Source organism: Plectropomus leopardus, chromosome 11 (assembly GCF_008729295.1).
Source record: "Plectropomus leopardus isolate mb chromosome 11, YSFRI_Pleo_2.0, whole genome shotgun sequence".
In the NCBI taxonomy this organism is placed as follows: domain Eukaryota; kingdom Metazoa; phylum Chordata; class Actinopteri; order Perciformes; family Serranidae; genus Plectropomus; species Plectropomus leopardus.
Genome location: NC_056473.1, coordinates 11,161,079 through 11,188,496, shown reverse-complemented (window position 1 = coordinate 11,188,496; position 27,418 = coordinate 11,161,079). Strand labels below are relative to the sequence as shown.

At 39.9% G+C, this 27,418-nt stretch overlaps 1 protein-coding gene across 2 annotated transcripts in view; it reads right to left on the bottom strand.

Moving 5' to 3' along the window:
- The window catches only part of LOC121949684 (transcriptional enhancer factor TEF-3-like), a 43,409-nt gene extending 16,743 nt beyond the window's left edge, over positions 1 to 26,666 (bottom strand). For both annotated transcript variants that reach the window (XM_042495410.1, XM_042495411.1), the window contains exons 1-3: positions 26,504 to 26,666; positions 15,362 to 15,711; positions 977 to 1,041 (exon numbers count right to left, since the gene is read on the bottom strand). In XM_042495410.1, coding sequence (XP_042351344.1) covers positions 977 to 1,041; positions 15,362 to 15,368 — 72 coding nt within the window. In that variant the 5' untranslated portion in view covers positions 15,369 to 15,711; positions 26,504 to 26,666. The remainder of the gene's footprint in view (positions 1 to 976; positions 1,042 to 15,361; positions 15,712 to 26,503) is intronic.
- Positions 26,667 to 27,418: the final 752 nt, after the last annotated feature.

Genomic DNA, 27,418 nt, shown 5'->3' with positions numbered 1-27,418 from the left:
AGTGTACTCTGGGCACAGACGGAGTAGCAGAATGGCAGGCACAGTGAAAATGAAGCTTTATTGTTCATTGACCTGGGTCTTAAAGCTTTCACTGGCCTCCACAGCAGCTGCTCTGCTCATCCATCGAGCTGATCAGCTCTGACTTGATTGAAAGATTAATTATCCACCCCACGACTCAAACTCTTTCAACTGCTGTTAAAAAAATAAAAAACATGGCCCTGCAAACCCCCCTTTATTATTTGCTATTAACTTTTTAAGCCATGTGTTCACATGGATTCCTCCAGATGCTTCTATTTCATTCCACAGTCCAGATACATGCAGGTAAATTTAAGACTCTTAATCGGCTAAAGTTGTGAGGTTGTGAGCACATCTGGGTGACAGCCTGAGCACACCTGATTCTCAACCAAAGGCACGCTGGCACCAAGTGACCACGCACAGGATGAGTGGGTTTACTACTGCTGGACCAGCAGGTGTCCCTCTATCCCTCCATCCTGTACTATCATCTATCTCTGATCCCTCACTGCCCCCTTCCTCCCCTCATCTCCACTCATCTCTTTTCATCCTCGCACTGAGTCTGCCAGATGACTTAGCAGGGACCCTTTCTCTCCACATCCATCACTGGCCATACATCAGACCTTCCATATCAGATGCCGTAGTGAGGATAGAGTTCCAAATCCCTCGTCCGTCCCGCCTCAGTCTCCTATCCAGATCACCATATTCCCCAGCTTCTTTCCTCTTCTAACAAGCACCAGATCCATGAGGTGGTGAAGAAACAACACCGACACATGATCCTATAGCATCTGTGCATTGGGCCCTGGCCCTAAATCAATCGTCATCTCCAGCCCTCCAAGTAGGAGGGAGTGAGAAATTGAGGGGGGGTTACCCAGCATGTTGGGACTTCACTCAACGGAGAGGACTTTTTCTGGAGGGGTTCAAAAATAGGGGCTGCTTCAAATGGCATTTGCAGAGAACGTACCTGCTTCCTGGTCCGCGTCTTCCCTGTGCGGAGTTTGATGTACCGTGCAATCAACTCGTTTCGTCCTGTGAGGGACCCGAAAACATCATTTTAGTATTTAACATAATTTTGTACTGCAGTTGTCCTTCAAATTTGTATAGACTTTAAAGAGTAGGGAAAGAACATTAAAGTTCATTATTAAAAGGATAAGGAGATAAAAATGGCACAACATGCATTACTGTATCTTCCATTGGTCTTATAGATATTTACAATGAATGTTAAAAAGTGACAATTAATAGGGGAAAGACTACTGATCCTTAGTTTTTAAGTTAGAGAAAAACATACGTGTTGGAAAAGTAAGAGTGAGTTTATTGTATGTTATGTATCTGTACAGCCAGGCTGTTTTCATGCACTGTCCATATGTATATCTATGAAAAGTAATGCACCGGAATTCGTGTATAACCCACATAAGTAATATAAAAAGTGGAAGTTCACATAAGGACATAGGTTGGGGTGATGAATTAGTCAAAAAACATAGGTCTTTCTTCAACGAGACCAGTGTTTATGTCTGGTGGAATCAAGTGAATTTCAGTTATTTTATGGTTGTCATGTTTCTTTTCCTAAAACTAACCCACATAACTCTACATTGAGTACTTAACGTGATGAAACCATTTGTTGGGCATTAATCTTTTAGACATCATACAATCCATTGTATGAGGGTACTGTGGCGTGTTTATTTACTTATTATATATATACATGTACATATATATGTTTACATACATATAGACACACACACACACACACACGCACACGCACACACGTATATATATTTTTTATAAACGTTTCCTGGCTGATTGAGTGAACATATATTCACGTCACATTATAAATGCCGATGGATGAATTAAGTCCAAAGTCCAATGTCATCTCTCTATGCTTAAAAAGGCCTTTTGTTATCAATATATATGTATACTTTATCTGCTTTATCCCACCATCTCCCCTAACCTAAATAATAAATAAATGGAAAAACTTAAGAAAGCCTGATCATCTGGTTTGTTGCACTTGATCTGAAAGTGAGGGACTAATGAGGCGCATGTTCTTGGTGTGAGGGGATTAAAATGTTTACTGAGGCTGACTATTAACTTATCATCTGTGAGCCTGCTCTGCACGTCTGTGGGAGGAATGATGAAATGTATACGCACTGTATATTTCTGTCCACATATTTATCCAAATACTTGTGTACTGCAGTCACTGTATAATTAGGTAAATTAACTGCTCAAAATATGTTTGTATTCATGTCTGTGTGTGCACATATTTGGAAGAGTTTGCATGCATGCATGTAAAGATGACATACAAACACACGTGCCCAAAGCAAGAGTCAAGGCTGTCGAATGTGTCAACGCTGAAAACTGCAAGTGTAAGTATATCCTTATGTATATACATCTGTCTGTGTGAGAGCTTGCAGCAGCCTGACCCCTTGAGCGTACACTGAGTTCGCATCTCTACTGTGACCGTGTGTCTGTGTGCTGCCGCTGCTGACAGACAGGTCACATTGGCAGAGCAGGTGGAGGCTGCAGCCATGCGATCCTCAGACCGGACTCAGGTCAGACACACTACAGGCCAGTGACCAAAGGGGGCCCAGTCTGGTGAGGCAGCCAGGCAGCTGGTGTGTGTGTCAATGTTTATGGAATATGCCTTTACGCCCGCAGTAAATCTTGTGCTCGTTCCCCCCCATCCAGAGTCTCCAGTTACAGCGGAGGGCAACAGTCATGTGGCTTCTTTCACCCTCTTCTTTGGAACCTCTAGTTTAATGACTAAGATTAATAAAACATGCATAACCATGTATTCACAATTATATATATGCTTTTTATGTAGTGTAGCTCAGGAAAAAGAAGTTTTTGTTGTTGAGAATGCAGTGTTGAATGGCAATGATGTGACTTGGGTGGACTGCCATGCAAGTCCATGCACTGTGAGATGGACTGTATAAAAGCTAGCAGCTGTATTACAAAAAATACACACACATTTAAAGGTCCAGTGTGCAAGATTTAAGGAGATATATTGGCAGAAGTGAAATATAACGTAATAAGTATGTTTTCTTTGGTGTACAATCACCTTAGAATAAGAATTGTGATGTGTTACCTCAGAATGAGCCATTTTCACATCAGCAGGAAGAGAGCTCTGCAGATAATTAGGCTCCCAGGCAAGTCCTCCTCAACCATAAAAACTAACGGAATTCTGACTGGGAGAGTTTCAGCTGGTTGTAATCTGCAATCTTCACCACTAGATGCCATTAAATCCCCCTAAATTTCACACACTGGACCTTAGAATGAAGTAATTTCTTGGACAAAAATGTAATACTTTTTCTGCTTGCAGCTTCTCAAATATGACTGCCTGTCTTTGTTTTACATAATTATCAATTGAACATCTTTGGGTTTTAGACTGTTGGTTTGATGAAACAAGCAATTCAAATAAGTCCCACTGTGCTCTGGAACATTGTTGTGGGCATTTGTTACAATACTTTGGAAATTTTTGGACATTTGGTAGACATAATTAATAATTAATAGATTCATCATAAATGTAAATAACCTTTTATAGAGAATAGCCCATTTATAAACAGGTAAGGGAGAACACAGAGAAACACGCCAAAGATCGGTTACAGAGTGCATCACACAACTCTTGCACTCAAAGGAGATTCCTCATGCCCACTCACACACACACATCAAACACACACACACAGTCATATAAGAGTTTGCACCACCTCTTAAACACGGTCATTTTTCCCTTGGCACCACATCCCCATGTGAATTAACACACAGATCAGTCACGACACACAACCTGATACAAACCCGTCAGATTTTCCCTTACATAGCGACGCTTGGGTCAGACCTCACACTGAATCTTACTCTGGCCAATCAAGTGACCCCAAACGGAGAGGCAAGGAAACCTGAAGCTTGGCCGAACGCCCAACAGAGATTTCGTCAGCCAATAAAAGTGATCAGATTTTGCGCGGAATCTAAAACACCGTTTCTCTCGGTGCTCATGTGCACCGCAGTTTGCACAGACGCTAATTTCTACTTAATGCTTTTTGAAAGCATTTGAGTTTTGTTGCTAAGCCATTAAAGAAACAATTTCAGCTGTCAGTTTGTGTACCCAGCAGGGGGAAATCTATCAGCCAGCAGTCTGCCTCCATAAACTGTGAGGTACAACTTTTCAAGGCTGAACAGAAAACTTCAGATGGATTTCACAAGTAAAATGCATGTGATCTCTATAAACACTGAGGATGATCAGCATGATTTTTTGGGTTACTTAGTTATTATGCATGAGCTTTACTTTTATATTTTGTTCATACTCTAAGTTGTGTTTTGGATGAGATTTTTTAAAAATATTAAATGATCATCTTAAGTGATACTTTGCCAATTTTCAACCAACTTTGTATGATAACAGTTTGGGTAGTATGTGTAAATGAACTGTGGTAAAACTCAAAACAAAATGTATCCACTGATTTAAATAAGTCTTTTCACTGAGTAAGTCTATGGGAAAATGTCTTTTTAGGTCCAATGTCACCATTTAATGGACTTGAAAGTTGTAATTCCACTGTTTGGCCACCGCTAAAATTGGCTTCAGAGCCTGGTGCACTTCCTGGTGACCTGGTTGCTCAAACTACAAATTATACTTTCTCATTTTTGTATACCTGCTGCCACCATGGACACGAGCATAGAAGAGTATAGAAGTAGATTGAGAGATAGACCTGCCTCTCTCTCTCTGTCGTTCACCCAGACCGAACTGAGGTCAAACAGTAAAAACTAAGTGCTGCACTGCCTTTTTCTCACGGATTTTTTTTAACAAATATTTTGGCTTACTGTTTAACCATAATACAAAATTGTTTATGCCAGCTGGCTGCCATATTGGTTTCGGATGGGCAACTAGCATTACATCATATACCGGGGGAGCATTTATTGGTCCAGTGCAGCTCAGCACATCCTGGTAGGCTAGGGTTTTTACCTCTTGAGCAAAAGCAAATGCCTCAGACCTTTTCTCTATTTTCTCTGGTCATGTGCCGCCAATTCCAAGTATTTAGTATTTATGTCTTTCTGCTGCATAGACAGTCTAGTTTTATGAAAAGACCATATTACCTGCAGAGAAATATTTGCAATTTGCAGAATAGCTCTTGGTTTTGTAGTTTGGGCTACCATTTCCATTGTACAAAAAGAAAATACTGACATGGAAAGCAATATCGATACTGAGTGAATTATCCTCATCAAAAAGTAAATTGTATCACACTTTCATTTAACATTTCCTATGTAAAAACATTATCCAACTGTCATTACAATATATAGTGAGGTACAATTGTTCACATTATACAGCAGAGTCATACTATCTATGAATAAACAAATGAACTAGTGCTAGTTTGGAGAGAAAAAGAGGAGAAAGAGGTTGATCTGAGTCCTTGTAAAGTTCCAAGCCCCTGAAATACACACACACACACACACACACACACACACACACACACACACATCTATATACACAACCATATTACCCAACTGTAGAACTGCCTTTGTGTGAAGCTTTTGTGGACTAAACCCCTGTCTCAAATGCCGTCTACTCCAGTTTATACACACAAACGCACACACAGACATAGACATAAACTCACACACACACTTCAGCCTGAGTCGCGGCATTCATTCCGTCTCAATCTTATTTTCTTTTCAGGGCTGTAACTCCTCAACCGTTTAGTGTTTATCGGGAGGTGCACTCGCCAGCCGATTGTTTGAGCCCCTAAATGCATATTTCTTTAATTCCCAAAGGATTAAGAAAGTGTTCCACATTTCCTCGCAATCAAAACTCTTGAAAAGACGAACAGAGAGCTTTGTCAAAGTCCTCGCAGTACTTGACCTCAAATGAACATTAGGTTGCCTCTATCGAGTTCCTCACGTTACAGCAATGAGTTCTTCCAGTTGGCAGCAATTTATCTGCAGGAAACTTCACTCTGTGTACAGTGAGATGTACATTGTGTATCCAATCCAATAGGGATTTTCAAAGTAGTTGACACAGATGCATGAGCATGCCTTCACAGATGAATAAAAACGTTCATGAATTCAGAAAAGCCAACCATCTATTCACTTTTGGTAGCCAGACACATTTTAAACTTTTGAAGCCTTTCCTTGGCCTAAACTTGATCAACCTGAAAGCCACAATATTTAGCAAGTACAACCAGGAAATAAAAGCTGTTTAAGTTCTTCTGTGAAAATGCAAACATGTCTCACAGTCTAAGCAATAAAAAAAAACTTTTTTGTTTTCTACATTTAAATTAAAAAAGTGTTTCTTCCCAGGAAAAATGATTAAAAACAAATTTTCTATCAGCAACGAAACAAAGGACAAACTACTTTATCAATAGGATGGTATCCCCATTCAAATTTATACAGGTATGTATTGCAAGCATGTAAACAGCTTCATTAATGGGTTGTCAAATAGGCTTCGCTTCATGGTCTCGTATCAGATGCCCTGCCACTCCTAGTGCAAGTGCTTGGGGAAGGGCCCCAGCAAAAATACCCTCCAACACACCCATGAGATCAGAGAGGGGACTCAGTCACACAGCGATGAGATCATGATATCCAATGGGAGTAGCACAGACAGGGAGTTTGTGCCAGCCAAGGCTGCAGGAAAGTCAGTAGGAACATTATACCATCACCCACTGGTCCACAGTTTGATGTTGTTTATCACACTGCCTGCAGTCACGGACTTGTCTCGGGGAAATCTGATTCTGGAAACATTTCTTAAGGGCATTAAAAGTGACTGACCGCAGCCATAGCGTTGTCGGAGTGATCCAGAGTTCAGGGGATTGTGCAACCTTGAAAACATCATAATTTCTAGTTTCTAGGAAATACTTTTGTTGCTTGTAGATGTTGGAACTATATATGTATCATAAGAACTAAGTTTGGTAAAGCCGGCCAGCAATTTATCATAGCGGCATAGGCAGGACTACACAAAAAGCACTTTTTTATACAGGACACACTCAAAAACAAACAAAAACTTCACCCATTAAATTTTTATTTTGTAATTAAAACTAAAATTTTCTAAGATTGTACGCAACTGAGAATTATGCCAGTCAAACTGGATTTGGCTGTTCAATATGAATATTCATTTTGATTTCCATACAAAGTTTTAAAGTCTGAGCAGAATATTCAGTGTGACAGCTGCATTCATGTAAAAGCTAATGGTGCTAATGGCTATATCTTTACATAGCAAATAGTGAATGCTGCTGTATTATTACTCTGAATGTTGCATACAGAACCTTTGAGACCCTCTGAGAATAATGAACCGTGGAAAGTTCATTTTGTTGCATATCAAAAAAACCTTTCATTTGTTTGATAAAGAATGAGCTATTACTTCAGTCACATCTGAATACGCTTGTACCTCAGGAAAAAACTAAGTATGCTGGAATCAATCAAAAACATCAAAACGTACTGAAGTTTTAATTACTGGAGCCGTGATGATCCAAAAAGGCTTTAAAATCAATGTTTAACAATTTTCCTTCTGGCTGTCCTCTCCTCCTCCTCAGGCCTGTTGGTGGAGGTCAGAGAGAGGTGGACGGGGTTAGTGAAGGCGGTCTATAGTATCCCTTCCAAAGTCAACCCCTGGGCCTGGCTGGTCGTAAATCTGCCCTTCCCCAATGGAGCTGCGGTCATCACTGGCCTGGTCTGATCTCTCTCTCTCTCTCTCTCTCTCTCTCTGTGTGTGTGTGTGTCTCTCTCTCTCTCTCTCTCTCTGTGTGTGTCTCTCTCTCTCTCTCTCTGTGTGTCTCTCTCTCTCTCTCTCTTTCTCTCTGTGTGTGTGTGTGTGTCTCTCTCTCTCCATCTCAGCCCCGTGCATTCCTGACATTCCTATATACTGACTGGTCTGCACTGAGTAGCCCTGCATCTGCTGCTCCGACATCAGCCCATGTCCTGTTTGTGTGTGTACAACATCTCCTATGCACATAAATTCACCTTATGGACAACCATATATCACAGGGAGTGATCACTTCATAATCATATTCCACAATTTAAAAAATTTTAAATTACACCTTCAATAATGTTATTAACTACTGTATAGTTCTAATTTAATTTTAAAAGAAATTACCCCTTATAATAAAGCCATCAGAATAGAAGAACACTTCCTTGCCATTGTACTTGAGCTACAATTTTTACACAGCTTAAATTATAATTATTTTTGGTCACTGCGTACATTTGTGCTTGTATGTCTTACAAACTGCCATCCTGTCTGAAGACACATCTGCCAGCCATACGTTTCCCTCAACAGCACATATGTCCCACTGTTTCTGCTCTGGAAAACAAAGGTCACATTTAGGCTGCAGGAATGTCTTGGCTGGGTGTTATTTCCCCTCCGAAAGAGCTCACTGAGCTCTGAAAAGACCTCTAACAAGCCTCCATGACTCAAGCACTGTGACAGTATGGAGCCAGAGATGCAACAACTCTGCTGATCCAACATGAAGACAGTCATGGTAATCAGAGACTGGATTTTTTTTTTTTTTTTTAAACTGATAACTGGCATCAATACATTATTTTCTGTATTCATATTTCATCCAGTTCTGATGCACTGATAAATAAATTGAACTGTTGTTTGTTTTTGTTGTTGTTTTTAATCAAAAATCCATAAATAGAGATTCATTCCCTTCTCTCAGTATATGCTATAAACCTGACTGTGTAAATATAAAAATATGAAACCTGCATATTAAATAATGTGGAAAAACACCGAGCAGTTTGGAAGTGCTGCCTGTGGTGAGCTGCCATGCAATGGCCATGGAAAGCTGCAGTGTCTGCTCTGAGTTGCAGCCATATAAATCTGCTGTGACATGCGGCCAAACTAAAAGTTGGGGTTAGTTTAGCAGAAAAAAAATAATTATTGTAACGAGCAGCACTGTACTGCTGACTGGTGTATTTCTGGCATAAGGAAAATGCTTTAACTCACCATGATAAGATGTGTGGAAGCGTGACACAACACAAGCAGTAGACACTCATATTGAGGTCATTCTTACTTTCAAATATTAACTCTTTAATATTATTATTAATGTATTCTTATGTACTCTTTTCAAAGAATGTTAATGTCAAGTTATTTTTCCACAAAATGTAAGTAATTTTGAATTCATGCAGATTTTATCTTTCAGACTTTCAACGTCACAAATAAAGGAGGCCACAAACTAACCCACTTTATTCAAGAGATTTAAATTTCCAATGATTTTTTGAAAGTTTCCCAGAAGTAATTTGGTACTAACTATAGCCTACAATCAATAAAATAGAGAGAGTGTTCAGTTGGTGCACTTCCAATCATTTATTTGTTTAAATTCAATTAGGTGCCCGGTTAGTGTAACTTTAGACTTTTAGTCAGTGCACAGTAGGTCAGCTGCTGAAAATACAAAAATGTGAAATTCTTCTACAGGAAAACAATTCAGCACATCGGTATGTATTGTTTCAATCTTTCATTAAAAAAGAAATTAGAAATGTATTGGAGCAGTTACTTCACAAAAATTCCCCCACAAATCCAAAACTGATTTTAAAGTAAAATCATTAAAAGCAAAAATCTCAGCACTTGGTCTCTATTTCTACTAAAATTAGTACTAAAATACTTTACGCAGTTTTTATAGGTAACTACAAAAATAAGAATAAAAAATCTGGAAATTATTAGCAAACAGGGGATTCTCCTATTCATTTAGCAACCGATTGCATTGCTGTCTGAGCCAAAGCTGAATGTTTGCACTTGATTTCTGACAAAGTATAGTATTTCTAGGAGAGTAAATTTATCAGATGTCATGTTATATTAACACAACCTGCCACGAGTGTCTTCGCAGTTACAGAGATTTATGTGGAGGTAGTTATCGCAAGGCTCAACGTATTTTAATCCCATAGACAGATCAACAGATGCCCAACCCGTTTGTATCTTTCTACCACCTTACTGATCCGAGATGTCGAGGTAAAGTGACAGTGACATCTCTGTTACATGGCTGTCACTGCTCACCATGTCCTATTGGTTACACCCTGAGATTTAGGGAAGAGAGGTACAGACAGAAAGAGAGTCACTGAGATGGATGGAGCATGGAACAGGAGATTCCCAGGAGTCCATCGTCAGCAGGGGGGGGGGTTTCCCTCGAATACCCTCCACAGAGCATCAAATCCCAGGAGATCCTGGTCGTCGGCATGAGGACTATATGATGGGAGGTTCAGGTTCATCCAGAGGCTCATGTAAGGCTCAGATGTCCCCCACAAGTGTAAAATAAGCCACTTGTCTGCCATACTAATGAAAGAAAAGATATGCTGGAAGGCACAAATATAAAATGATGCACAAGGCATCATGACTATTTCCAGTCTTTGCAGTGTGTTCAAGTGCAACTTTTTTGCCAAAATACAGGCGATGTAAGGGGGCATAACAGTCAGCCTTTGTTGCCAGTAGTGCTTTCATGTCACTTTGATTTTACTGGGCTTTACTACAGCAGTCCTGAAATAAATCCTACCTCCATGAAAGTTTTAATATTCAGCACAATATCCACTATACAGTTATACAGAGGTGTTGATTCAACTTTATAATCAACAAAAAAATGGTAATAAGACAAACTTCTGTCCCTAGCACTTTCACCCACAATGACTTCCACATAATGCATAAGTGAACCTCCTCAGGCAGAGAGCTGGGGCATCGTTACAAAGGAAAACCACTTGAAAACACACTCCTCTCAGGCTTCTTTAAAGGTCAACAGGTCAAGGTCACTAGTGAATCTCTCACTTTACTGCCAAAGCTTGAACCCAGACGAGGACTCACCGTTTCTTTCCATTGAACTTAACATTACATTCTTTAATGAAAACCACTTAAGACGAAAACATATTTGTATCTCCCGACAAAAACCGACAATGGGGTTGACATGTTGCACAAGCGAAGCTTTGTGGAGGCATGATTGTGGGTATTCTTTGTTCTGCACTAAGAGAAAAATAAGCCACTACTGAGCAAAACATTGTTGACTTTTCACTGCACTAAAACAAGTATTGCTTTTTTTAACAGGAAGCAGGACCCTTCAAAATGTGAGAAAATTGCTCCTCTAACAGATGTTAGGAAATCAAGTGTGACGAAACCAAACAGCTGCATGTGATGCAATATTTAATGCTGCAAAATAAAAATTAGTCCAAAGACATCATAAAGTAGGATTACGACTGCAAAAGCAGCACATAAATTAATATAGCAGTTATATGGCACTAACTAAAGAGGGTAGATAATCATATTTCCAGTGCCACATTCTTTTAGTGAGAGCTGTCAGCACACTGGTTTCCACTGCACTACAAGTTTAGGACTGTTTTTCCATTATTGCAGCATGAGGCCTTCGGTCAGACCACAGGGCACGTCTCTCGCTGAGAGCCACACAAGGCAGGAAATGTTTTCCTTGGCAGATGCATGTCGAATTACCGCCGGAGCACATAACCGCCACAATATCCGTGACACCGTCCCTAATAAGCGAGCTAATAGGTCTGTTGAGTAATGGGCGCGAGGGCCAGCGCTATGCACGGCATTATGGGAAATAAATGTGATGAATGTACGTGGAATATGGGCTAAAAAACATTCCATTCAATTGAGGAATTTACAATGGATAGAAGCACACATTCCCTCTGTTTCGCTGCTCAGAGACTCAATATCATATTGTTTAGCAAAGAATGGCATTCATTCCTCAGAGGGGAATTCAACCTAAAATTCAGAGTATGTCGCTCACAGCCAACAGATAGTTTGCTGGAAGTTTGTTTTGTCTATGTATCCATATTTAGTCCACGCAATAAGACTAAATATCTCTAAAACCATCAAGTCATCGCCTCACCATTTCACGTATGCCTTTAAAGATATTCTCAGTTGATATTTGATTAAGATACCTGATTTAAGACCACCCATCAGCGCTTTAACAACATTAACAACACTAAAGACCTTCAAAGTGGTTTTGCATTGATTGTGGTTGCTTGAATGACTTGAGTTGTTGGCCACTTGTGACCCCGGGGATGGTGATAAAAGGGGAGGACAGGGGAGCTGCAGGGGCTGCAAGGGAAGGGCTGGTGGCGCTGTTATGGGGGCATAGTGGGTCACGCACAAGCTCAGTGTTGCCTCAATTCTCAAGTCATAAATCTGGATTTGCCGCAAGGCTGTCAGGTTGAACTCAGGGAGCAGCTGGAGGTGAACTGAAGGGCAGACGGACCAACTGAAAGACTGACAGGAGGGAGAAGAGGTTGTTCAGAAAGGACAAAGTGTGACATGGAGTCTGAAACCAAGAGATATGGGGGAGGTAAATCACAGAAATAGCAGGGAGCAACCTCTACCTTTCTCACTCCAAAACACACACACACACACACACACACACACACACACACACACACACTGGGGACAGGTGTGTGATAGTTCTGCTACGCCCCGAGGCCATCCAAGACACCACTGCCCACCTTGGTGTTTATTTGTCCACCCGTCCTCCTCCCCTCCAGGCGCTCAAAGGGTAAACGTCTATTCTGGTTTAGGGTTACAGGCGAGCTGCCTTGAACCCCCGGGCTCCCAAGCGCACATGCCATTCCTGGCGGGCCAACGCGCTCCCTGGCGCGCATCACCTGCCCCTGACCCCCACAGGGAGGAAGGGGCACCTCAGTGCCTGCCTTGCCAAACCCCCACCTTCACCAACACCTTTCCTCATCCAGCCCCCCCATCCCCATGACACAGAATGAGCCACCTGCCCCATTCTCCCCTGCCCGCCTCCAACTATTATTACAGGCTTTATAAGGGTTTAAGCGTTGATCAGAGGATGGCCATGACCTCAATAGGTGGCTAAGCTAAGCTAGGCAAAGCCAACAGTTAAAGGAGCTGTCTGGCACAGTGACAAAACAAGGCGATGACAGAGGCTGTCTGATAGCGCCGCTACCACCGTCCGCCCGTTTTCCACCAAGCAGATCCACTATCAAACGGTCAGGGCAGGAGGACGACACATGATGGCCGAGCCATCTGTTCCTAAACATCTTTCAGCAAGGTGTCGTAGAAGAATGTCACCTCACCTTTCCAACACCTGCTTGACACAGACATTACCCAAAGATTCAACAAGGGAAGACCTGAAGTCATGCTGCTGCTCCAAACCTCAAGTCATTATTTAAGGTTTAAATAAAAGGCAAAACCATCTCAAGAATCAATGATATATGGCTGAATAGCATGAACAATGTGATATCTGGTCAGGCTGCAGTTAGTGTGGAAAACCCCAACAAAATATCTGACAGATTACACGAGGCAACAACACACAAAGTTAGCACCCATGCCATTTAATAGGAGGGAAGTAAAAGTTATCCCCTGTTCCTGTGAACCCGTTTGGGGTAAGGGATTTGGAGCTAATTCTGGTAACAGGAATACTGTAAACTGCCCTCCACTATCACTGCCAGAAATACAATGGGGACAAAGGTCTGGCCCAAACATCTCACTGCATGTTCATGAGGCTGACTGTCGCAGTTTAATGCTTTACTCTTCACTGTTTTGTCATTGTTATAGATCTGGAAGAGTTGGACAGAAATGCAGCTTTGCTTTATGAGATAAAGACATTTTCCTGAGTTTATTGTTTTAATTTTCAGTCAATATCATAGCTTTTGATTTAGGAACAAATCAAGGTCTGCATAAGAGGCAGGTTGTGTATGTATGTGTAGAAGAATGAGTGATTCGAGTGTGTGCGCCATCACACTGTACACTATGGGACCAAGTGGAGCTGACAGCTGTACAGGAAACAGGAGTGATGTGAAACATGAACACGAAGGAGTGGTGGTGAACGGGTGTGTGTGTGGGAGAGAGTATGTGAAACAAATTGTCTGTCCACATGAAATGCAGTTTACAGTGAGAAGTGTGCGGAAGCAAACATTTGTCTGTTCTCGTTTCACAATGCTGCAGATGTGTTGTGGGTTTATATACAGCAGACAGTGTTTGTATGACGAGAGGTTCAAAGCCTGATGTCCATCTAAAATTAATGTGAATCTTTATCAACTTTTTATCCACAAGATAGTGAAATCTCAACCCCCACAGTGATGTTTTTCCACTGCTTTAGAAGTAGCAGGACGGGCTATTTATCACCATTTCTTCACACTCAACGAGCTGGTTAAAGAGGAAAATACTCTTGGTTATGTAGCCAATGATGACAGGCTTTAGTATTTCCATTAAGTAATTCTACAGTAAATACATTGGGTAGGGATGGGAATCGAGATCCGGTTCCGAATTCCTCGATTCATCGTAATCATATGCCTCAAAGCTTTTCAATTCATTTTTATTAATACCTGCATGTTTTTGTGCAACGCAAAATAGTGATGTCAAAATGATGTCTACATTGCTGGAAACTTGCAAGACTAATACGGCAGAGAGGGAGAAACAATCCAAAGCTTCATTTCACACAAAAACAGATGACAACAGCTCTGCTTGTATGTCTTTCCAAAAGAGACAGAAAGAAGGGCATGACATTGCCTGCTGATTTAAGTTATATATACTATGTAAAAATTCAACAGTACATTTTTTTGTATTTAGCAACTGTTAAGATGTATAATTTGTGGCTGATTTCATTATGTTGTACCATTAATATAACTGGTACAACAAAATGAGTGAGAGCTTATTAAGAACATTTGACTATGCTGCACTTTGTTAACAAACTCTTATTACAGTATGGCTCTGGTCTTCTCATAACAGTCTGCAAATCACTGTTCTTTTTTGGAACAGATTTTCCTCCATCAGGGGAAGTAAAATAAAAGTGAATGTCGCAACATGCCATTTTTTTAAATTTATGAAATTAATTAATTTATCCTCCTCAGCTGGATCTTCTAATTACGGTTGGGTTGCATTGATTTTACCGCAAAAATTTGCAATTCTCTTTTGTGGTTTGTCCAGGCCAAAACTGTGATTAATTAAAAAAACAATAACTATAAACAATATACTAAAAGATTTCATCATTCCAGATCCTGCCTGAGTTGTTTTGACTATTAGGGCACAACTAATGCATAAAGATTCCTTCACAGCACTGTTTTGCAAGTCACATTTAAGTTTCAGGTTTTGGCTTTTCTGAGTCAAGTCCTAAGTATGTACCAGTATGTCTCATGTAAAGTCTAGGTCCTAGAATTTGTGGTTTCAGTCCCGACAAGTCAATATGCACCCCTCACCAAATTTAATGCCATTTCAAAACTTTTAAACTGAGTTAGTGTGGTAAATAATAAATGCCCTTTAAGCTTTACGACATTTAAAACAAAATAATTAGCACACTAGGACATAATCAAAATTATTTGTAATGTCTCAGCTGAATGTTTTGCATGCCTCAGTCCCGTTAAGGTTTTGAGTTTATCATCCCATTCAAGAAGAACAAGGTGCATGACAGTAAAACGACAGGGGTGGGCGTACCGTACATCTTGCCCTCATCAGAGAGGATGATCTTCCTGCGGCCACAGGGTGGGTAGATGGCCAGGGCCTCCTGGAAGCTCTGCTCAATGTCCGGGCTCCACACGCCCTCCGCATCATTCTCCAGGGGTTTGTCGAGCGCATCCCCCAGCTCGTCACTCCCACCCCTAGGGGAGGGAGCCGGCACCCACTCTGCAGACGTGGTGGGACGACGGAAAGGGGACCACGGAGCAGAGGGTGGAGGGTCTGGGTCGAGGGAGATGATGGGAGAAAGGGAGAGACCAGTAGGCCTGCCTGAACGAAATCCACAGATGTGATGATAATGATGATGGTCAGGATGAGGCAGCGCAGTGCTGGGAAAACAAGAAAAGTATGGCAATTAACATGATGCTGCGTAAAGAGAAGTTTCTCAAATGCAGATTTATTCAGGAAAAATTTTACAAGGATTTCATGGGTTCCTCCTGTTAGGCTGCTGGGTTACTCATTGCTATGTAGAAAACAAATACAACATTTTTTGTTAATTATCGGACAAGGACGTTACTGATGCACACTGAGTATGCTTGTAAATGTTTTAGTTTGACAAGTAATAATATAAATAAGTCATGTATAAGTCAGTTGATATTGTGTACTGACATACTGAGAAGACCTGCAAGGATTATTTGATTGACAGGAAGTTAATGAGGAAGTATTTTAATAATCCAGCGATTGCAAAAAAAGCCAAACATTTTTTGGATTTGGATAAGACATATCATTTGAAGATGTTACTTTGGGCTCCGGTAAACTTACACAGAGCATATGCCACAATTTTCCGACATTTTATTGACAATTACTTTTCCTGTGCTAATAGTCAGAAATAAATAACTACTGATATATATTTTAAATTGACAGACCCATATGAATCACAAAAAAATGTGAACTATTCAGGAATGCAAAAAACAGCTCTTCACTCCTTCAAACTGCTCACTATGTTTGTTTTGAGATTCTCTGATAGAGTTTGACAGGGTATCAAAACATCAAGGGACCTAAAATTTGAAGACAATGTAATCCTTCAACATTATATTAAGACATGAACGACACTAAAATCTAACTTACAACAAGGTTGAGGTGGTTTCAGTGCTGGGAAATATGTCAGTATTTTATTGATATTGTGAAATGAGACTAAATATGGTCTTAGATTTTGGATATGATAATTCAGTTACTGTTTTCTTTTTCCTAGTTTTCAAGGCTGTGTTACAGTAAAATAATGCAATTTTCTAAACTCACTAGACTGCTCTAGCTGTGTGCCTTTACCCACCTTGTCATAATATTCACATTACTGATGATTATTTATCAAAAATCACATTGTTTACATTTTTTGTGAAAGCACCAATGGTCAACCCTAAAACATCATAGCAATATCAACAGAGGTATTTGGTCAAAAACATTATGATATTACATTTTTTTCCCCACACTGCCCCACACCAGTAAAATAAAGGTCACTGAGAACAGGTGACAACCCGCTGCTTTGCTAAGGCAGTCATATGAAACAGAAGATGATCACATCAGCCTCACTGCTGCTAATCCCGATTTGTAAAAACACCTCAGATCATTAATCAGGTCAGTGAAAACAAATAAAGTGGCACCTAGTGTTGAGACAACAGCAGGAGGAGGGTGCAGGAGCGGCCTAAAGTCAACAAATGAGGAGACACATTAAAGTAGGATCAGCGTCCTCAGACACACTTAGACACAGATGCCACGGAGGATCATACCAGGATATTAAGGCCAGGAGGCTTTTTATGTTGCTCATTTCTTCATCAGTACTGCAGTTGACTGTATTATTAAACTTACAGATCCTCAGTGGAGATTCTAATCAATGTGTTTGTGCCTTGTTTTGGGTGTGGGAGTATTAAAATAACCAGCTGACTAATTAAAAGGATTAACTTGACATTCCATTGAGTCTTTATGACAGAAAAACACAGCAGTGAGATCCAGAGACGAGTGACAGCATGGGCATGTTTGACTTGATTCAGATTCATATCCTGTTTTCTCTGCACGCCAGTTTGTTTAGGATGTGCGCATTAAACATTCGGGAGGAGAGATCGAGACAGACGTCGTCTCCACCTCTTCCTTTCGGTGGATGTGCAGGATGGACGGAGACATTGAAGAAAAGGACTCATGAGTCAATACAAACAGAGCTTTGTGTGTGTCATTTTCCTGCCACTGTGCAACTGAGAGACCCCAATGTCCATTTTAGGGCAATAAAAAGAAAAGCAGCGACCAATACGTCACTTATAATCCCAAACGTCAGTGTGTGTGTGTGTGTTGCGTGTGAAGGCAGCACAGGGGTCTACAATGGAGAGGCTATGGTTGAGAAGGTTGTAGTGATCTCGTGAGTGAGTCAGTGTGTTATATGAAGTGAGTAAGACTCTCCAGCCTGTCCAGTTCCCCCGTCAGTCTTCCTCTGAGACCCCTGATGTTCCACAGCACTTCCTGTAAGGCATCCAGCCAGTCAGCCATTCTCCCCATCTCTCTCTCACACATACACACATGTATAGACAGATGTAGACGTACAGTGATAAAATAGATTTATGCCCACGCAAACAAAACACCAACACACTCATATAAAAACACTTTTAGAGAGTAGACTGGACAAACTCAGAGCTGCACTCACCACACCACGTCACAGTCCTCTTTGACAACAACAACTTCTATTTCCTGCAGATACACAATTAATTCTTTTTTATATTAAGATGAATATTGTTATGTATATTATGTATATATATATTGTTATTGTTATTGTTATACATGTTCATGCAGACTTGGTGAATTCAAATCACATGAAACGGTGTTCAGGATAACAATTACCGGACAACATACAATATTTAATGAGTGAACTGGTGAAGCTTCGTTTTGTAACAATAAATTATAGGGACAATTCACCACCTTTTCTGGATCCGAGAAAAGCAATTTTAAAATCTGCCAATTCATCACACTGTAAAAAGTCTATAAAGTGAGAGAGAAGTTGGGCGGATTCAGAAGGACAAACACTACAGTGCATATTCAGTGGACCACATAGCTCTGAAGAAAATACAACATAGCTTTTTTTTGGCGCATGTGCCAGACGAGCAGCTCCATTGCACTGAACAGGTACTTTTGATTTTGGAAATTTTCCCTTTAAATATTTACAGGTTTATTCTGTTAGTTGAATAAAAGAAGCAGTTTAGGTCTTTTTTACAAAATGGAAATATTTATCGCTGAAATTATTAGTTACTTTGTTGACTAGTCAATCTACTGTTAATTATCTGGAGCACTGGTATGGACTGAACAGTACATTTGAATACTTCACCTTGGACTCTAATAAACTGTGGACATACTTCAGTATTCTCGAACAATTTATCGACTATACGACTAATCAATAAATACGAAAAATGAGATTTCTTAAAATGAAAATAATCAATAATTGCAGCCCTAGAAAAGTTCTCAATTAACTGGTGGACAATATGAAAGTAACAGTCTAACCTTTGAACTCAATGTGACCTTAAAAGAAAATCTAAACCAACATCACACTGAAGTGAGTGTGACGTTGTTCATAATCAACTAATTAACAAGTCCTCTCTCAAGAGGCTGTGAAGATTTAATGACTGATTGCTTTTACAGCTTCTGTGAAAAAAAAAGATTCAGCACTGAAAAAAAAATCAGAAAATAAGACTTTATCCAAAACAAAGAGCCATTATACAAACTGTACTGTGGATATTTAATAATTTTGTTGCAAACTCAAACATCTGCCATTGAGAAACACATCAAAATCACTGAATACATAAAGAACTCAAACAAGTAAGTTCAATGACCTGACTTAATTACATAAAGACAACATGCAACAGTTTTGCTATAGGTCTAACTTGCAGTTGTGTGATTTATTCCCCCACATATCATATCACCTAAATAGGAGATATGCCTGCAATTAGAGCTAATCAGCTACTAACACTAGTATTCTCACCTTTAATAAAGGCAAAGCTAAATCAAGTTAAATACAACATTTCTGAATTAAAATCACACACATAAAAACTCAAATTAGTTAATCTTTCTGTTGTACAATCCAATAAGCCCTAATCTTGATCACGAGCCGACCAGCTACTCAACAGTGAGCCAGCGGCTTCATTAAAAATCAAAACAAAACTCTCAAAAATAAATTATAAAACATGACTCAATTTTGACATTTCCATTTGTTTTGTAACTGGTTTTAAACAAACTGCAGCTCCAGCTCAGGGCCATTGTAGGTCACTGCGAGAACTGTGGAGGCCGTAAACCATTAATGTGCTGCACTGTGTCTCAGTCAAAGTGTCCAGGAGGTTAATTAACCTAAGCCATGCCTTCAAACAGCCCCCCTCCACCTACTCCACAAGCGCCCCCCTCTCCATCCCCTCATCCACCCCCAGCAAGGCCCCTCTTCCCTGTATCCGCTCAACGGGATAATCCCCCAGCTGGTGCTGCGGTCAGGGGGCCACGTAACCCCCCAAACTGCCTCCCACCCCTTAACACAACTGCACACACACACACACACACACACACACACACACACACACGCTCACAGACCAATTGAGACAAACACACACATTGCATCAAATTATGAGGAAAAATATCACTTGAACAAAGAGGGGCCCACACATTTACATCACATGTGACCTGAGTCACAGATGCTTAAACCCACACTCGCTGAAACCGTCCGGTTTATATGCAATTCTGAAATACATCACACACACACACTGTAGTGGACAAACAAAAAAAGCCTTCACTTCGCACAGTCACACACACACACGCACACACACACACACACACACACACACACACACATACACACACATACTGACACAGAGGCAAAGAACATACGAAGCTGCAGGTAGCTGAGCCTCGGTTCACCTTCGCCCTGGCCCAGTGCCAGCCAGGTGGGAGGTTAGCTAGGCTACACGAGGGCAGTGAGTGCATTATACAGTTTTTGGTATTTTTAGCATGGCCCTATGAAAGGCAATGTCAGGCGGACATTTGGTTGAACACTTTGGTGCAGACTAAAATATCTCAACAACTGTAGTGGATTGAGTGAAAAGTATTAAGTGAATTTCCTTTGAAAAAATTGTTCACATATTCATGCTCCTCCCATTGATGAGAGAACTGGATACAGTGTTGGAGGCAGGACCCTGCTCTTTCAAAATAAAAGGTTGTTCAATGGCATATGAAACCATAATTCTCAACTGTACATATAAAATTACCCAGATAATTGGCACTGTGTCTGCTTAATTATACTATAAAACAGGTAAACAAGAGACTTCCGGTTTAGCACTCTGCTAACTTAAATGGGGATAACATAATTTAATCATGCAACTCTTCTAGAATTTCCAAATATTATCAGACTGAATGGATCAAATTCAGATTGTAAAATGAGTCATTTTTGAGGTGTTGTGATCCTTAAAAAGTTTATCCATTGATTTACGAACATCTATTTCCCAGTTAGGTCAATGGGAAAAAGTCTTTTTGGTCCGCAGGGCATCGTGACAGACATCCGCAATACGCATTATGTCATTGTTACTGGATGAACATTATCATGTAGCTCAAGTACAACAGTGCCTTAATTTCATATAGCCTCACAGAGCTGCTAACATGGCTGCAGTGTAAACTCTTTGTCCTGTTGGTATTTAATCATTATAAGCAATCAATAGAAAGAAGAGCAAAGATCAGCGCATGAGGTAGTACAGGTTAATATTAAAGTAAGAATATAAAAAACTGAAGGGTGGACAAAGCCTTAATTATTCATGTAGGTTTGTGTTTGTCTGCCATGCTCAAAACTCCAGAAAACAACTTGCTCCCACTCACACACTGCATCTATGCATGTATGTCTGGGCTTACATTTGTGTGTGTATTTGGTGAGTGTGTGTGTGTGTGTGTGTGTGTGTGTAAGCCTGTGTGTGTACTCAACTGGTCACAATCTCTACTAATCAGGCCGGGAATGTAAAGGCAGGAAACACAGTCTGAGGATCAGGCTATGCGATGGAAAGTCGCAGTGAGAGCTGGCGGAGACAAACGGGTTTGTTTTGTTGGGTTTTTGCTGAGAGCACATGTTCTCTGGCACTGAGTCCCACTGGGCTGCACCAGTGGGAGTCTCCAAGCTCTGCAGACTACACACACACACACACACACACACACACACACACACACAAACACACATACTGTATATGCACACACATATGCATGGCCATGTGCATGTACAACATAGTGTAGATGTTAAAGATTCATTTAGATGCAGAGAACAAACATCGCCTTCAGACACACATTCACGCACTGAAACACACAATATCGTTGACACACAACATGACTAACCAACTATTCTAACAGTTATTTTATTTATTATTCAATCGATCAGTCTGTAAGATTTTAAAAATAATCAATTTTGCCATTTACTGCCTTTATTATAGTGCAGCTAGAGAGTGACAGTAAAGGGGGAGAGAGAATGGGGGTGACGGTCATACCCTAGCCACTGCACAGGACCCGGCCCACATGGGGCTGACGCTCTACTCACTGAGCTAGACGGCACCCCAAGATAGAAACATCTCGCTATCAAGAATTAGCAAGTTATTTTTCTGACAATCAGCAAATATTGTGATTATCAATTAATGGTCTAAGTCATTTTTCAAGCAGAAATGTAATTAAATGTCTGTTTTCAGCCTGTCAAATATGACAATTCCCTGCTTTTCTCTTCACATTATTGCAGATCTTTTTTTTTTTGTTTTTTGTTGGTCAGACAAAAAAAGGCATTAAAGGACATCAACCTCAACAGTGACAAACCTCATAGGATAGCTTTTCACAATTGACTGGCCAAACAAATATTTGTGAAAATCATCAGCATATCAATCAGTAAAAATAATAATTACTTGCAGCCCTGCTGAAGAGCCAGATATTTCTCTCAGGAGCTAGTAGCAACCAAAACAGAGCTGAAAGTGGAGTGAACTTAGGTGGCGGTAAACAATTTCAGATAATTGCTAAGGTAACTACGTACCTGCTGGCTATGTAAATGAGTGCTAATAAGTTTTTGAAATATTATCGCCTTATAAAGTTGGTTTGTTTTACAGCTTGTTTCTAATGCCCCCAACTGTCCGAAAAAACAGCTGTGACAAGTTTAAAAATGGAGAAAAAATTGATACAATTATAAAAAATGATACAAGCTGCAATTTGTTTATTTCTCACTGTCGCTCCAACGCCTTATCTATCGAACCAGGCGAGTCTTGACCCTCTGTCCTCTCTATGCCACTGAAAATGAGTTGGAGCCAAAGAGGACAGAGAGTCTATCAGATCAGCCCCAGATAATCCAACAGAAAGATCCATCAGACTGGCTGGAATCAATGGACAACACAGTCACACACTCTGCACAGAGCTGTGGGTGCAGAGCGCTGTTGGTAGCAAAGGGGGGGGGGGGCAGAAAGTCTTTGTTCTACAAGGCTCATATCTGAGGCATTATTCGTTTCTCTCGTGCGAGTGGAGGAGGAATGATCGCTATGTGGGATGAGCACAGCAGAAAAAAAAAAAAAACTCCTCCGCTGTGGAGAGGACCTGTCTCAGGGCAACACACACAAACACACTGAAAAATTTCCAAGATAGCTCACACACCTTTTCATCCTTTCATTTTACCTCCCTTCTTGCTTGCTCCACTCATTCACCCACACAAACATACCCATTCACCTCAAGGCCCAGTCACATCCACCCACACACAAACAGACACACACCACTGCAGCACAAACAACACAACCTTAGAGTTCACATGACAATATCAGTATCTGTCTGAACACAAAGCCTTGAAAACAAAAGGGGCCGAGGCCTGGAAAAAAACCAAACTCTTCTGGCTGTCAGACACCTCATGAGGAGGCTTTGACAGGTGTGTTTTTTACCCCCCCACAACCCCCCTTCTCACACTGTCATCATGCCCCAATCCACCTGTTGCCGCTCTGGAAAACACACTCTTCTCAGCTGCCCTGCGAGACATCATAACACACACACGCACACACACACAACCCAGCAAGCCCTGTGTTAGTCATCTCCAACCCTGACTGAAAATATTCACTCCGCAGTTGTACAGAGTAGTACAATATCAAGTCTGTCACAAAGACGTACAGCACACAATAATACACAAGATGGAATTTTTAGAGAAGCACATTTGGTAAAGTTTTGTATTGTGTTGAGTCTATCACAAGATCTTTAAGCAATTTTCCTTAGCAAAAGCACCCAAATTTTTCAGCTTCTTAAAAGGTGAATATTTACTGTTTTTCTTTGTCTAGTTTAATAAATTCAATAGATTTGGATACTTTGGTCACCTTGGCTTTGGGAACTAGTGATCGGCATTTTTCACTGTTTTCCTTACATTTTGTAGAGCAAACAGCTTATCCAGTGATTGAATGAATGATCAGAACGTTTATTAATTATTATGAATCACTAGCAACCCATCTAAACATCACTTTATGCGTCTTTGTACTCCGACACATTGGAAATTTCTTTGCGGTATTTCACAAAACAGAACGATCAGGTTAACCACATCACTCTGGAAGTTATGAAAAAGAGTGAAGATATGTTTGATTCAAAGCCCAACATCTACACTAACAAGTCAAGTTTTATTCAAGTGTGTATCACCAGGATATAGCAGCATTTAAGCATTTTACTTGCAGTTATGGGGTTTCTTATTTTCTAACCCTGCTTTTGGAGACACCTGTCCTGTATGAAGTTAACGACAGACTCCCCATACCACCACTTCCGTCCAGTGGTGGAAGAAGTATTAAGATCTTTTACAAGTAAAAACAGCCGTATAAGGTAGAAATACTCTACTACAGGAAAAAAAAAATCATTCTGAATCTTACTGAGGTACAACGTAAAAGTACAGGTATAATGTCGGCAAAATCAGCCTAAACTATTATATCATGTATTTGACAAAGGCGGCGCTAATTTTAACTACTCTCTATACTATTAGGTTAACTGGTTACAATTTATTATATCTTATAAACTGATCATATTGTTATGTTAGATCTTAATCTGCAAAGTAATTTGTACAGTTTTCAGATAAATGTAGTGGAGTAAAATGTCTTAATATTTCCCCCTGAACTACAAATAAAGATATTTATGACTTACATCACTGCTCTTCTCCCCTTAATAAATTAAAAAAACAAAAACAAAACCTCTAAGCACTTGTGGTGTAGCACTGAACATGTTGTTTACAGTTCAATGCACTTATTGTGAGTCACTATACAGTCAGTGTTAGTAACAGCAGACATGCACATAAAACAGAATACTATCCATGCACAGCAAAAATAATACTTATATACTGAGCACAGGGGTAGACAGCAACAATAACGAGCATTTTTACTTAAGAAATTAACAAGTACTTCATAACTGTACCTTTTTGTGTTTATACTACTCTTAATTTAACAGTGATTTGCAGATTTTGAAAACAAGTCACACAATCAGTTTGCAAAAACATTTTTAGTTGAAATAAGCTCAACTCCAATCAGCAACACCTGAAATACTGCTCACAGCTTAATGAATGCATAAGACTAATATATATATGAGATGATAATATACTGACAAGGAAGGGGGCCTTCTGCATAAGGAGTCCCTTTACTTTTAACACTTTATTAACTGATATGTACTCGACTTTATTTCAGTAATGCACTCAAGCGCAATTCTCCAGTGAGACTTTCACTTTAAATATGTTCGTCTTGCTTCGCCTGCTGCTTCTGTGTACTTCAACCTCACCACATTTAACACGGCAGTGTACTTTTTACTGCACGTTAGGTATCAGAAAGGTAGTTATTACTTACTTGAAGAAATTTTAATTTTTAATAAATAAATTACATGAAACTGCAAAAAAAATAATTAAAAAAAATAAAAATAAAAAAATACAAAAACAAATAAAACCGCTCCACTTTGGCCAGTGATAACATCACAATGCTTTTTGGATGTAAATGCATCAAACATATATAATAACTGAATGAATATAATAATACAACACAGAAAACATCTTCCTGCATAGTAATTACTTCAAAACATTTGGTGACTCTGCTTTTATCCATTACACCCCAAAACCCTGGAACAGCGGAGGATCTGAGAGGAGCTGGAGATATTGATATTTTTACACATTAACTAAAAGCAGATTTTTAAAATCTGGTTTTTATGTAGTGTCTTACTATTACTGTTTTATGGTTTATACTTTTTTTTAGTTTTTTAAGATCCATTTTTTTCTTATTTCATATGTTGTTCTTGTTTTTGCTTCTTCAAACTGTGACGCACTCTGAATTGCATTTGATTTGAAAGGTGCTATATAAATACCATTTGACTGATTGATTTTAAGTGGGCCTACATTTTGATTATACTATTTCACTTTCAACATCCAAATTTACCTTTTAATTGAGTATTTTTATATCATGTAATTGCATTTTTTTCTTCTGTTCTTCTGCCACTGAGTAGACATGTATTTGAGTGTATGTTTGAAACCTTGTGCCAGTATTTTCACACAGTGGTTTTACTTTTACTAAAGTTACCTAAATTATCTAAATTCTATTTCGTGCACTAATGACACAATGCGTCATATTTTCATTATCTCAAAAGACAATTAGATGAGAAATCACAACAACACAGCTGCTGTTTTCAAGCCACTTCCAGTCTGCTCGCACTTGTTGACAGAAGAAGAAAATAAAACTCGGAATTAAACGTGCGAGTTAATAAACACACAATTTAAATGATCCCAGTTTCGCGGTGTAAAACTTCACCCAGACACAGGCTAATGTTTGACTGCACGGCCATGACGTTATTCCTTCAAAAGACAAGAAAAAGTTCCGGCTGCCAGCACAGGAAGTCACACCACACACACACACACACACACACACACACACACACGCTCACACGCTCACACACACTCCAGCGGTGGAATTAAAAAGAAAAAAAATGCAGGAATTTGAGCGAAGAAATGTGAGATATTTGAGGAATGTTATCTCCGACAGTGAGTGAGGAGGATTCAGAGAGAAAGCAGTGTGAAATACTGACTTCACATCCACAATATTTAACAAAGTGAAAGTTTATCCACCGAGAGAAGACGCAGTTTAAATGTTTCAAATATTAGAAAACACACAAGGAGCTTACCTGGCGGGACTCTTGGCAGTCAGATAGGCAGGCAGGTACGGCAATATTAAATATATTTTTAATAAATGAAGAGTAACTCTGTGAGGTTTTTCTTTTTTTTCCCTTTGTTTTCTGCTGCCTCGTCTCCTTCCTGAAGCCGTTTGTTTGAAGCGAGAGGAGGGCAGGAATTTCAGGAATTAGCCGTGGTATGACATGAAGCCTGGAAAAAGCCAGAGAAAAAGACCAAGGGAGAGAAGGAGGGGAGGTGAGGGGAGGGGAGGTGAGGGAGGCAGGTCTGACCGGTCAACACGTAATGACGGAGGGGTGGAGAGGAGGAGGAGGAGGAGGAGGAGGGGAGGAGGGCTCCTAAAAGGAAAGGAGAGCAGAGGAAAGGGTGGTGGGAGGAGGAGGGGGGGGCAAAGGAAATATCATCAAGAATAAAAGTGTGTAAAAGCCACTGCCTTTTACAGGAGGAGGGAGAAACACATGACAGCATGATTACAAGAAAGCGCTCAGCTTCTTTATAATGACTTACAATGGCTGCACACGGCAATCTGTACATGATAAGAGTGTTATCTTCTGTATACTTAATAAAAGTCGCAATTACAAGGGATTGTTTTGTCTTTTTTTTCATATGAGAAAACTGTTTATTAAACTGTATCTATAAAGCTTCAAAATAAAACAACAACTATCAAACTTTTGCCCAGATAACAACTAAATTAAATTCTAAAATGAGCAAGATTTAAGCTATACGGTCTTCTTTTTTTGCATGCTGTTAAAGAAACAATGAATTAAAGTTATCAAAAGTCAGTATTGAATCAAAGGCTTTGTTGCCTTATAGATAATAGAATAAATTTACATTTTATCCACTTTGCTTTATATATACCACTTAGTTCCAACAAAATGCCAACATTTGCTTTATTTATTGATTGATTG